The sequence below is a fragment of the Cyprinodon tularosa genome, unplaced genomic scaffold (genome assembly GCF_016077235.1).
Source record: "Cyprinodon tularosa strain WSP-4 unplaced genomic scaffold, ASM1607723v1 ctg372, whole genome shotgun sequence".
Classification (NCBI taxonomy): Eukaryota; Metazoa; Chordata; class Actinopteri; order Cyprinodontiformes; family Cyprinodontidae; genus Cyprinodon; species Cyprinodon tularosa.
The window spans coordinates 507,490-522,100 of record NW_024039088.1 but is presented as its reverse complement, the minus strand read 5'-3'; the positions used below and the strand labels follow the sequence as shown (position 1 = coordinate 522,100).

Below are 14,611 nucleotides of genomic sequence, written 5' to 3'. Positions count from 1 at the left end.
CATCCATCCATCCATCCATCCATCCATCCATCCATCCATCCATCCATCCATCCATCCATCCATCCATCCATCCATCCATCTTTTTGTAAAGGTTTAATAAAAAGGAGGAATATTAATTGAAATTCTTTGAGCTGCTTGAGTAAATTACCAAATGGCACCCAGTGTTGTTTTCGTCAACGATGATGACATTATTTCATTGACGCTCCTATTTTTCATGACGATATGGATAACTGACGGGCTAAACATGGATCTTTGATGACTAAAACATGACAAGTCATAGGTTTGAGTTTTCATCAAGACAAGACGAGACTATATCAAAATTAGCGGGCTGTCTGACAGACATTAAAAATGCATCATTGTGCTGTAATCTGCTAAGCAGAATCAGCGGTGCTGCTGCATCCTGTTAGGTCACGCAGCCTACCTGGCATGCAGCGGTGCATGACCACAGATAGAGCGTGGCAGCAGCGACGTGGGAGAAAATAACCCAGAATGATCCGGTACTGCTGCATGTTGACGGTATGCTTCCCCCCGTCTTCCTTTCCTGGCAGGTGGGGGGAAGCATACCATCAGCAGGTCAGGTTCGGTCTGGGGGGAATTTCAAAATCGTCAGAAATTTTGGTCAACTACAGTGAAGCAGAACAGAGCTGTGAGCTCCGGAGCTCACAAATATTTAGTGGAATTAAGGGAAAAAACACAATATACAGTAGGAAAGGTTACTGACCCCTGGCAAATGTTGTCACTGAGCTTAGATTGTAGAGTTTTGCTTAATTACAAAGATTGGCTCAACGCTGTTAGCTAATATAATTTTATTTTGTAAAAAAACAAAAGTTTTATCCAAGGGTTGACAGAAGCCTGTATTTATTAGTATATGCATTATATTTCTGTTTATTTTTTGCTTTTGTTTTGTCATTCTTAATGGCTTCCTTCTGCTTATTTAGGCCATCCGATATTGGACTAAACAGAAAACATTTGAATGCCGTTAAAATGAAACATGAAGTACTTAACACTTCCTATCTATATAAACATTGTAGAATGTGTTTTGGATGAAAGCCAAAAAGCAGATCATAAACAACTGAACGCACAATCACATCTTATGCTTCTGTGTTCTATGCTGTTGCTGCTTAAAACAAATTGTGCCTAAATTCCGAATATTAAGTTATTTATTCCAACTTGTTTATGCTTGTATCCGAAATTAATTTTTCTGTGTTATTGATTATTTTTGAATAGCTGGGAGTTTGCTAGGCTATAGATTATTCCTCTGCTGTTGTTTCTCTATTAATGGCAGTTAATAAAGTTACACCATCCTCAACATGCAATTAGCCTCAGACTCTACTGGCAAACTTTTCTTAGATAATACAGTCAGGATCTAATTTCATGTTTTTAACAACATTGGTTAAATAAAATATATTTTCCTTTGTATTAGAATTATAGAGGTGCACCGGCATGTAATTAACTAAACATCTTTCTGTTGTGTTTTGGAAGCAAAAGTCAGACAGACAGTTGGCTATTTTATGAGCTTTTTAACTCCTAGACATAAATTTAGGATGAGTACTTATGTGTAATTTGCACAGCCTATGTGTGACAGAACAAAAAAAGCCAAAACACATTTAACAGAAAAATTGCATCGGTCGATAATGGCCAGTTGCCTCTTTTACATTCCATTACCAAGAGGGTGAGCTATGGCCCATTTCATCACAGAGAGATAAACAAACAATGGCGGAGTCAGAGAAGACCCATATCCCAGGTAAATGAGAGCTTTATGAAAAAGATTAGTGAAAATCCCCCTTAGAAAGCAAGGGGACATGTAGGGTGAGAGGCTTTCGGATAGAGGCATGGCTACCTCATTCCCATGAATTCCTTTAGTAATCGATCAAAACATAAAATAACAGCAGCAGTCATAGAGGGAAAGGATAAGCAGAGACTGACCAACAGACTCCCTAGTGAGCTATTTCAATAACCAAAGGTTGGTCTTACCCGATGAAAACTATTCCTTTTAAACCCTAGGAAAGGATGTTCCAAATTGTGTTTCGAAAGAGACAGTGACATACTGTACACAAAAAAAAAAAAAAAAACTAACTTACAAAAAAAAAACAGTAGAGCAGGTACACTAAAGCTTTGTGAAATACTTTATTGACTTTATAAATAATATCTTGGTGCCGTCTGCACTGAGTTATCATTGAGCTCAGATAATCTTCTCTACAAATATCTGCAATAAGAAATGGGTGGAAAAATAACAAACAACTACTCTATTTAAGTGACAATCATTTTTCTAAATGGAACATGAGTGACGCACCATGAGAAAATTAAAAACAAGTTGGCAGAATGAAATTGGCATAATCGAATTCTAAGAGTGATTTTCATTTTATTGTAAAAATACTGTTTCAAAAGTTTTTTGTTTAAACCCCACTTTTTGTTTTTGACATGAGATGTCACATAACCACATCTCCATATCTGGAGGAGGCAAACCTGCAGTTCTTTTATATGGCTGCTTTGTTTGGAAAAAAGCAGGCTTTTGAAGTGTGTGTCAACAAATAAAATGTGCCATTTGAAGCTAGCACATGGCTACCTACTAATAAAGATAGGATGTGGTAAAAATGCAGTTTTATTTGCGCTCATGGGCACTCTCCAGAGGGAACCTGAACCTGAGCAGTTTGGGGAGAAAGAGAGGCTATAGGTAGAATGGTTATTTCAAATGGTTTCAATTGGACCTGTTGGCAACAGTACGTAGTATAATCACTTCTAAACTTTACCCTTTTAGAGTAACTGGGTTTTTTTCGTGTGTGCACTGGATACCCGGACATCCGCATGCCTGCCCGACCACCCTCTCCACAATTTACAGCTTTAAACCGATCTTGAGATAAAAATGCTGGTAAAAGAAAGAATTGCCTTGACATGAAGTCTCTGTACATTGATGTGACTACATTTTTCGGATGATATTAGTGGTGGTGATGTGTTCCTGGTACTAAAAGGACTAAAACAAACTGGAGCAGAGTTGAATGATAACAGTAGAGCTCTGAGCAGTCCTCCACTACACAAGAAAACAAAGGTTGCAATCTACATACAAGAATTAGCACAAAAGGGGACCCTGCAAAAACATCTTTGACATATTTTCTGCTAAAACATAAAGTCAAGGACAGTGCTACTTATGCAACATTGTGGAGTGTACCACAGAACTAGAACTAATCTTAAAAGTAACATTAAAATAAAGCTGTTACAATGAAGCTTTTAGAATAAAGCCCTGTAAATATTACAATTGATGGGTATAGAAGAAGCGGCTGTGCTGTTTTGCTGCTGCCATCGACACCTTTGTTTATAGATATTCGAGCTCGGCCTGTTTTCCAGTGTAGTCCTGTTACTCTGACTGTGACTGGCTGGATGTGTCTGCCTGGCTGTGTGTTTCCGAGACGCCTGGAGATGGTTGACAGTTGCCTTTTTGTATGTCTGCTTCTTTCCGTATGTCTGCTTCTGTCTCCATGATCCTCTGTCGGCCTTGGCAGATGGCCGCTCACACTGAGCCTGGTTCTGCTAGAGGTTTCTTTCTGTTAAAAGGGAGTTTTTCCTCTCTACTGTTGCTACAAGCATGCTTGCTATCAGGGATTGCCTTTGAGTCAATGTGGCGATGCAATCAACTGGTTTCCTTAGACAGAAGACTGTATGATCTGGTTGATTTATCTCTAGAAAGTGCCTTGAGAGGAGGTGTTGTGAATTGGCGCTATAAACATAAACTGAATTGAACTGACTGCATTTCAAGTCTCTTATAGATTAATAATTATCAAAAATGATTAATAAATATTGCTCTTCCTCTAAGTCCAGTCAATATGGAACTTGTAGACACCAAATACAGATATAAAAAACATAAACATTTGACATGTAACAGTTTGATAAATGTCAAGTTTTTAAATTTTTAGCTTAATTATTGTTGAGTAACTATCAAAACTGGTGTTGTAATTTTTTAACACCTCTAAACGATGTTGGTCTATGCACCGGAAAAATGTAGCAGAAATATTATATGTATTACTGTAAAACATCTTTACATAGAAAAAATTGTGCATTTTTCTGCTGAGAAGCACTGCTAAGGGAAATACTGGAGCAAGTTATGCAAAAGTATTCAAATTAACAACTTTTGTTAGGACCCAACAGACTTCTATGGTGATTCTAAAGAATGTTCAAAGCTATTTTACTCATTAATGCTTTATGTAGAATGACAACATTCCCTTTCATAAGCCTTTCAGGATCAGTAAAGCATTCAAAATGGCCCTGGCTAGACTTGTTCCTTAGTTTGCCACAGTCTGTCACATATAAGTATGTCCTCCTTGAGCAGAATACCTAATTCTTTATCCCATCCATGCTATGCACACCTACTTGTCTCTGAAATTATGATGTCAAATACTTCAACTACAACATCAAAGAGAAAAGGGTGAAGGAAAAATAAGAGCCAAAAACATGAGGCAAAGAAAAGCAATACATCCGAAAAATAGGTGCAGGTGATGGAAAGCCTTGAAATAAAAATGAAGGAAAAAAAAAAAAAGAAAGGCAGAGCTTGAACCCACTCAAGTGCTGTATGTCTTAAGTATTTGGTGCTGCTTCCTGTACTAAGGTAGCTCAGGTACACCACAGTAAGTATAATCTGCAGAGGGAGCAGGCAAATCATTACCGGATTGTTGAAATATTTCAAAGATCCAAACACCACCTGTATGTCCCCTGATGCAAATATGTAATTATTTCCCCTTGTAAGTGAATATAACACAATCAGAACTCTTTTTTTTTTTTTAGCATCAAACAAGTGTATCCAAATAAGCATCTTTTACCCAGGCTGAAACAAGAGTAATCACCTATAAGGCAGTAAAATCCTTCATGCTGTAGAATCACTGGTAATAACAGAATCAAAAATAATATAAATCATTTAAGGTAAACAATTTCAAAAGTGCTCACCATAAGTGAGTGCAGAAATGTCTACTATAAATCCATAAACTGTGAATAAGAGGCAGAAATAAGTTTGAATTCTGAGAAGGTAGCAACATACCATTGGGGCTCTCCTCATCAATGGTCACTATGGTTGCGGGGGGTCCAGGTCGCGACAATTTACACTCTAAATATAAAAAGTGGGGGGAAAAAAGTCAGAAGACACAAAAAAGCTCAATTTATATATAAAATATTCTTGTAAAACATAGATTGAAATATGTTGCTTGATAGCAGCACCCTGCACATTTATTTGAAACCCTGAAAATGTGTAAGATGCCTTAAAATATTTTTCATTGCAAAGCTTTCAATGGCAAATTGATTATATTGTTTTTTTTGCTTTAAAAATAAAAAAATAAAACTAATTAAGTAGCTAAAGTATTTTATTTATACATATTTTTAAGTTAATCACTGTTTTGTAATTTGATTAATCAATTAAACTTCTTTACAGGGGCCAAAACAGACACAGGTTCTCATTTCACATAGGTGCTTTTAAAAATTGTCAAGGAAATATGTTGAAAAAATACTGTTCATTTTTTTAGATCCATAAGACAGAAAATGTATTCAATAAAATAGCTGCTTGCCAAAACATTTCATTCCACCACTCAGAACAGCAAATAAAATGTTGAAAACAACTGCACTGTGACAAACAAGGCTAGGAGATTACCAAAATATATCTTGCAACAGCACACAGTATGGGGGATAATATGGGAAAAGTGTATCAAACAGTAACACCTTGTGATCACCAAGCTGTTAATTAAGCATTTATTCTAAAAACGTTTTCAAAGTATTACCACGGGGCATGTGATTGTGAAGGTGTTGTATGCACATGATAGTATGATATACAGTATATAGAGAGTACATTATGTGCATATATTTGTATATTTAAAATTATGATACTTTATCATAAATATATTTAGGGTCTATTTATAAAGAAAATTGCTCAAAAACCATTATTTTTTGTTTAACATTTTAAAAAGGATTTTCAAAATCAACATTTGTCTTACAAAGCAAGTCATCAAATACAATAAGTGGTTCTCCCCTTTGGACTTCTTTTGAGTTTTTAGTTTTTTAAGTCATTCTGTTTTCCTGGTCATTGGTTTCTTTTCCATTTTGTTTCATTGTAGTGGTTTTCTAGTTATTTTTAATCAGTGTTGTGTTTTTGTGTTGCTCTCTGTTGCCCCCATGTGCCAGTCTCCTTTCACCTCGTTTCTAGTTGCTTCGATCCACACCTGCTCCCTCTTAGCTGATTAGTTTTTGTTGTGTCTCCCATATAAACACATCCTGTCTAGTTCCTAAGTGCTGGTTTCTTCTTCTTACTTTGCTCTTCATGTTTGGTTTCCCCTGATGTCTCCTGGTTTTTGGTTTTCTGTATTTTTCTTCTGTTGCTTTTGCATCTTCATTATATCAGCAAAGACTCATCTCTACCTCCTTCTACTTAGCGTTTGGGTCCAAAACCACATCCACCACCTTTTTGACAATAAGAGCTGTAATAATTACCTACAGTTTAAAAACCTCAGTAGTATATTTAGCAGAAAGTATACTGTGATTCATTGTAAAAAATGTCCCAATGCTTTGCATCCATGTTTCAAGACTCATGACCCTATTGTGAACAGCTTGCATACCTTTACTTTTTTTTCATGTGCGCTGTTTTGTTGATCACACCTTAATTTTCTGCAAAGAACCTCATCCTTTTCAACTCTAACAAAGCTATTAACAGTGAAAGCAACGAAGAGGCTGCAGGGACTCCTTATCTGTGTTCTCTGACCTGCTCTGCCTACTTTATTATATACTGGTGGCTAATTTACTCAAAAGGTAGAAGCTCTGATAACTGCAGCATAAAAACAATTAAATATTGATAATCTAAAAAAAGAACTTGCTTACATATTTTTGACTGCAGGTCCTCCCAATATGTATTCTATGAACCAGATTATTAAAGATAAGTATCAAAACAAAGTTCTGGCTGTAAGCACTATAAACAAGGCATGTGTCAAGTGAAAAAGGGATACAGTATCTTTAAAATCAAAGTATAAAGCTCTGAGCACTTTATTTGACATGTTGTCAGAACACTAAAGTAGCTTTTTAGACCTCACAAACCCTTTTGTAGATGGCACATATCCTACCTCTCTCCTTCCCCCGTTAATGACCTAAAGGCTACACCAACGTACTGTAGCATCTACAGACCTTCTGCGTTACTTTAATGCATTGTCTACTGTGTATATAGTATATTGCTATGTACTATATACTGTATGTTATATAGTGTACATAACTATAGATTCTATATTCTGTATATATATATATATATATATATTGTCTGCACCATCAACACATCAAGTCAAATTCCTTGGAACTGCAAACCTCCTTGGCAATAAACTTGATTCTGATAACGGCTGTCTCAAAAATACTCCAGTCCAAATACAAAATCTATTGGAATGGAAACCTATCCTGAACAACAGCAATGTTAAATGAAGTACTCTCGAATTGTATTGTTTTATTTTTTCTTTTTACTTTTACTGGACTGTAAGGTTACTTGGTATTCAATTATATTAATGGCATGAATTTTATTCAATTGATACTAGAAGTTGCCTGTGACCTGGTATTTGTCTTTTAGGCTTGGAATATGACAAACATCCCCTAATCTCTTAAGCCGATTTTTTTCAATTGTTTACTTTTAATATAAGTTTAGTTTTTTTATTTTCCTGAAAATTCTGCTAATGGTAATCAACATATCTTGTACAAAGATAGAGATATTTCTAACACATGTAGAGAAAATCACCCCGAGATATTGGGGTACAATAATTAGACTATTTTAAAACCTGGAATCATTTTCTGTTGATTATTACATGTTACTGACGGACAGTGAAAACTATTTAATAGATGTTTATAAATATAGTTCTCTATATCACTAGATAAGAAGCTTTTATAACTCTTACTAATATGGGCCCTTTATTACTTAAGAAATTATGATTAAACCACTACTATTATAGTAAGTAAAACTGCACTGAATTGTAATTTGGGTATTAAGGAAGAGATTAAATAAATATTAGTTTGCTCATTTATATATAAACATGATTACTTTTTCAACCAGTCCAATTAAAGTGATATTATTAAAACAGTTTGAAGTTTTGTAGAAGTCTTTTTTAACTGCCAACATTTCTATAAGGCGAACATCATTCACATTGCACAGCTAGATGAGTAGTTAGAGCATCTCCCTGTCTGGCAGATGAACCTTTTTCGAGCAATAGCAATAGAACTGGTAATTGCTGCAACAGCATTATCATCAAGAGACACTAATGGTACAATTGTGACAGTAGATGATGAAAAGCAAAAGACAACATTGTGAAAAGAGCAAAGGGAAGAAAGGCGTCACATGTGAAGGTCACAACAGCTAGATGATGTGAGCACATGGCACACAGGTAATGGCAACTTGACTAACAGCACCATATGGGACAATGAAGGATGTTGGGTGCATGAGACAGGATAAAGGAACTGTCATTCTACAGGCACTGCAAGGCAACTCTGCTGATGTAAGGAATGCTTGGGATAAAATGTATTTCAGCAGGGAGTGAAACAACAAAAAAATATACTGAAGTTAATAAAACAAAGGGGGAAAAAATACAACATAAGCTTGCCCTCTTACCCTCATATTGCCAGTCTGAAGGAGTCAGAGCATAATTTAGCCAAAAGGAAGGAGAGCAGGAAGAAAAAAAAAAAACAGTAAACAGATATCAAACATTTGGGGAAAAAGTACTTGCAAGAATTCAGAGCTATTAAGGAAAAGAGAAGACATGTTATATGAGGAGAAAATGTTAAACAGGGATAGAAATTTTAGGGTGAAAATCTCAAACAAGCCTTTAGGGATGTAGTAGTTGAGCTACTGCCACAATGTTTCTTACCTCAATAGTATTGTCAGTTCTATGAATGATGTGGTTCCCTTTTGGAAATGCCCCTGTTTTTTTTATAAGCATTGTATATTGGATAAGGGATGCTACATTGACACTATGCTAGAATGTCAATAAAGCCTATAATATAACTTTTGTTGTTATTAATGTCTTTATTTCTTGCCATAGCTAATGATGGTTTGACCATTTCTTCGTTTTTGCTATGCCGACTTGTTTTTACAATACTCATGGTACATCACACGTGTCATAGACGATGAAAATGTAATTCCCCTAAACTAGTCTCACAGGGTTACAAATAAAAAGCTATTTAACAACAATAACAGAATGGAACAAAGGATTTCCATGTAATCTCCACATGGAAGCGTTGCTCTGGAGCAAAGCAAAGCTGAGTGAGGTAAAAATGGCAAATTTAGGAAGGCAAATGGTGCATATAGGCAAATTCTGCTAAATTTGATGGCCCCCCTCTCCTGCAAATTAAGTGAAGAAAAATTAGTAGGAGTCGAAAATCTCAACTTTTGTCTACAGTACATTGCTGTTGTGAACTGCAATCAGGGACTAGATGTTTGAGATACAGTGAAAAGCACCTGCATCCTTTAAGTCGCATGGATGGGAGCATTTTGGTTTCCCTATGAAATGGTGTTGGAGAAAGGGTGGTGGGCAAAACATTGACAAAGATGTAGGCATTGTGGCACGAAAAGCATGGCAACCTATTTGAAGCGACATCATCCAGGAGTATCAGTGCCCACGACAGGATCCAAGATGAGTGCTGCTCAAAAACCACTTATCAGAATCAGACTGGGCTAAAGCTATAAGAAACTCTATCCAAGTTTTTATAGCTGCATACATGAAAACATACTCCATTGCCCAAAAGAAGGGCTTTATACATATGCTTAATGTGCTTGAGTCATGGTATGTTATTGCGTCACACACCCACTTAAGTGGAAAAAAAAAAGTGCCTCATCTGTATTAACAGGAAAAAAAAAAAAAATCTTGTTGCTGAACTGTCACATGCACCTTCTGTTGTGCTCATCACAGATCGATGGAACCTCTAGAGCAATGGAAAGCCAAGTATAAAATAACCTGTTTAAAAGGATTTGAAGAAGGTTTAAAGCATTTTATTGCCCTTGAATTTGTTTTTGTATAGTTGGTTTTTTTATATAGTTTATATAGTACATACTTCATTCAGACACCCTTGCTCTGTTCGAAAACCTAGGACGCATCCTTAAAAGACCGGATTCGAAGGCCGATTACGTCATAGCGCGGCGCCGAGGTCTGGTCGGATTCCAAGAGTCCTCGTTATGCGGCCTTAAAATGCGTCCTTCTTTTTGCCCAATTTGAAGGACGGGTCCGATGTATCCTCGGTATTCTTGGATATCCCAGGATTCATTGCGAGACCAAGCAAGCCGTGATCAGAGGAAAGGTTACTTGGCGCCGAACAGTGGTGAAAATTGGAAGTTCAGTTTAATATAATACAACTCTGTGAATAGTTCCGTCTGAAATGAAAATAGTTGTTTTAATGGTTACTGAGTCAGATATGTGGCGGTAATGTTTGGTTTATCTAAAGGTTTTAATCTGTTACTGTGTAAATGGGTTTGGCTGGAATTTAAGGACAGATTCTAATATATTTGCAGGGTGGGGACTATAAATCTGATAGGATTTTTATCTTTTTATTGCTATTTTGCACAATATGCTTAACTTCCTATTTTTTGTTGTTGAATATTAGAGATTTTGCAGATATATTTTTTATACATATATTGTTTAGATTTACTTATATCGTTCTACCCCTTTTATAGAATAGAATAGAAAATCTCTTTATTTTCCCACAATGGGAAAATTTACAGCAGCAGAAAGATTATTGAAAATGGTCACACAAATGTAATAAAGTATAAAATGTATAAGAATAACATAATAGGGAAGAGTTAAAATATAAACAATGAAATACTGTAAAGTGTTTTAACAATATAAAACTGGGGAATAAATAACCAATATGCAGCTATGGAAATTTTTACAGTCATGGATATTTGAAAATAGCAGCAACATCAGAGATGTGCAGAATGACAGCAGCATTTTATTTAACTGACTAAGGTTTATATCACTACATTTGATTTTATTTGTTCCTGCTCCAGATGGTTGGAACATTTATTCCACTCTGGATTCTTGTGAGTGTAGTCTTTGTTCACTTCACAATAAAAAAGAAATAAATAAACAGTTTTGAAAACTTCTGTATTCATTCTTTTCCTGCTTTGTGTGTCAACGTTCACGGTTGCTAAGCAACAGAGCATACGGCGGTAAAACCCGCCAAAGGGTAGACCTGGTCGAATTTACAGCCAAAACTCTTCCGGTCTCCTTATTTTCAAGGACTTCGAAGGATCCAGTCTAGGTAGACCGCGTCCTTGGAGGACCCGTCCTAGGTTTTCGAACAGAGCCCCTTTCTGTTGGGAGCTGGAGAAAATCCCATCTTTCTCCAGCAGAGTCCGCCGTGGATCCTCTGAGGGAGCCTCCTGCACAGGTGCAGCTCATCAAGACCATCAGAGGATCCACTACTTAAGCTGCCTTCAGACCTTGCCTCAACGCCGCAGTGTTGTTCCAGTTGGTCAGCGCTAAAGCCTTGCTCCTTGTGAATCTCCATGACTTTGAATCCAGATTGGATTCTAACTTCTCTCTCTGTGTTCCCAGGAAACCCGAGTCTCCTCTGTGAAACCTCTAGGAGAGCTAACCTGCCGAGCCGACCCTCTGAGCCAAACCCTGAAGACTTTCTGAGAACCCCCAAGCAGCTCAGGACTAGAGCTGGAAAAACCAAACCAAGGTCTGTACGAGCTAGACGTGAGACGCTGAAGCAGCTACGGACTCTGCTGATAAACTCTTCTCCAGAACCAACAGAAACTCCCCCAAGGAGAATAACTCAAGAACCCTCAAGGTACTATCTGAGCTCACTTGAAAACCAAACCCTGCCAGCAGTTCATAACAGCTCTGTCTCTCACGCAGACTCCAGTGAAACTAGGACCCAGGCCCGAACCAGATTCCAGTACATTCTGTGTTTGTGCTTTAATAAACTGTTAAACTTTTATCCTCGTGTCCGCCTCGTGGTGTTCTGCATAACTGGGTCTCCATTTGAGAACCCATCATGACACTTTCTGCATTGATGAATACCAATGTTGAGCATACTACTTAAAACAAGCTGTAATCAGAAGAAACAATCACCCGAATCTCTTATTTCCCGCCCTGCAAAGGCCTGCAACTTATCTCCCCAAATTCTTCACACTGTTCAAGCACATTGCAGCGACTCCTAAGCACTCTCATGTTGAACTTTTGTGCTTTGAGAGTACTGTGAACTTTGCATCTTGCAACAGAAAAATACCTTGGAAGTGAGGTATCAAATGCATTAATACAATGAATTTAATGTGATATTTAAAACAAACAATTTGACTGAGTATATAATAGGTTTTTATGGCTCACTGAAGAAAAAAACGGATCATACAGCAGGTAAAGCGGCACACAATTGCCTACGCTCCTCTAGAAGAGCACGCTACTTAAAGAAAAAATAACACTAAAAATCACTTAATTCATCAGCTAGATGACCAGCAGGGGAAGACCTTGGGTTCTACCTACTGTTCTTGCTGTTGGACTGTGCTTGGCCCAGACTCTCATAGCAAACACCCCCTTCAGCTGCATTTTTCATCTATAAAAATAATGCTTTAGGTATTCAATCTTTTGCTTTGTACTAACATGAGGCAGATAATCTGTGAGGACAAAGATCAGGCTCTTTAGCTACTTTCCTGTTCTGCAGTATGACTCCATGTCACAAAAACACAATCAGAGCCAGGAGGAGGTTATAAGCAATCTAAACCACTCTTTGACACTGCAAAACAGAGTTTGCACATGCACAAATCAATTAGGCATGCTCAATTTGCCAGTTTGAGTTTATAAACCTTTGAATGCAACCTGCATTTTACTTTAAATGTCTCCTTTTTAATTGACATAATTTGATATAGGCAGTGTTGCGATATATATCGGACTTTTTGTGTATTTTCATAACTGTTTTCAATCTGTTAAAAGTAGCATTGCTGGTAGCATGTTTCTGATTTGTTCGTTTGACTGAATACTACTCCATTAGGCCTGCAATTCTTTTTTTTGTTTTGCTTAGGTGATAAAAGCATGATGTTATAAGTCAAGTTTGCCACATCAAAATGCCAGTAGGAGCATTTGTTCCTAAATGAAAGTTATCAGCAGAATAATATAATGGGCAGATATTGCCCCTCATTGATAATGGGTATCAGATCAGCAGTAATCTGCAGCTTCCCCTCTTGCTTTAGTTAACATGACTTCTTCCAGATGTAACTATCATAATAACCAAGTAGTTAGGTAACCACTTACTTAACTTTGCAGTTACTTTTTAAGATGTAAAATCTTTTTTGAAACTTGACATTTATTTTACAGGCCTCTATTGGCTATAAAATAAGGAATGAAAAATAATTTATTATATTTAACAAGGACAAAATATACTTTGTAATGAATTTTAAAATGAGTACCACTATTCTGAGAAAAAAACTAAACAAAAACAGGAAGACTATACTACCAATATTTCCATTTTAAAGATAACCGAATACTCCATCCATCCATCCATCCATCCATCCATCTTCTCCCGCTTATTCTGTTAGCCTTGCGGTGGGTTGCCTATCTCCGGCAGGTAGGCAACACTTCACAATGAGTTATAAACATCAAATTAATATTTCTCTCCCTCTCTCTTAGTTTTAATACCCTGCTCTATTCCTGAGGTGTATGGATAGACTCAGCGCTGAACTTCTGAAAGTATATAAAGACAGTATAAAAGTCAGCTCTTATAGAACCTTACCTCTCCTGTGTCTTAGCAAGTCTGCCTAAAAAGTCAACCAGACAGCTGCAGTTGATCCAAAATGTTGCTGCCTGCATCCTCACCAAAAGTGGACCACATCACACTTGATCTATAATCGTTACCATGGCTCCCTGTCTCTCAGAGATTATTATGTAAAACTTTTCTGTTTGTCTATTAATCACTAAATAGTTTAGCTCTAAAACACATAACAGATTTGTTGTAAATTTATCAACCACACAGACCTCTCAGGTGTACACCACTAATCTGGAATAAACATCCAGAAAAATAAAGGGGCTGAAACCCTCAGTAGCTATAAATCAAGATTTAAAAAGAATTTGCCTAAAGTGGCCTTCAACTGTGCTAGCTACATATCAGTTAAATTTTTATTCCAACTTCCCTTTTTTAATCAGTAATTGTATCTTTTCTAATTAATCATCTTATTTCAATTATCCACCTTTATTCTTTTTATTTGTTTTTTTCTCTATGCCACTGCAATGTACTGTTTTTATCCTTGGATCTGATGCGAGCCAACAGAATTGACAAAGGCTGTGATCAAATGTCCGCCCTAACCCCTGAATCCCTCAATCACTATATAGAGCGGGGACTATATAGTGGACTTAGTGAAAGTTATCTCAGTTAACTTAATGTTTGGACAGATGATCACTACTTTTCGCTCCCTGTTGGTCACATGACTGTGCCTCCCACATGTTGCCTGCACTACCTTTAATTGTAGCAGCTGTAACTACCTGAAGGTGTGTCACTGTGAAAACAAATCTCATAATGCTTTGCGAGGCGAGCTCTCACAAAGCATTTTGGGATATATCTGCTGATCTAGTGACCATGGATGATAACTACGTTTAAAGGTGCATTGTGGGAAATTACAAGTCCACTACATTTT

The 14,611-nt window shown here is 36.9% G+C and overlaps 1 protein-coding gene across 10 annotated transcripts in view; it reads right to left on the bottom strand.

Annotated features, from left to right (window-relative positions):
* The window catches only part of LOC119790846 (protocadherin-15-like), a 308,278-nt gene that overhangs the window by 186,194 nt on the left and 107,473 nt on the right, over positions 1 to 14,611 (bottom strand). For 9 of the 10 annotated variants that reach the window (XM_038296569.1, XM_038296568.1, XM_038296572.1 and 6 more), the window contains exons 3-4: positions 8,600 to 8,614; positions 5,024 to 5,089 (exon numbers count right to left, since the gene is read on the bottom strand). In XM_038296569.1, the coding sequence (XP_038152497.1) occupies positions 5,024 to 5,089; positions 8,600 to 8,614 (81 nt within the window). The remainder of the gene's footprint in view (positions 1 to 5,023; positions 5,090 to 8,599; positions 8,615 to 14,611) is intronic. The other variant, XM_038296570.1, reaches the window with a different exon arrangement.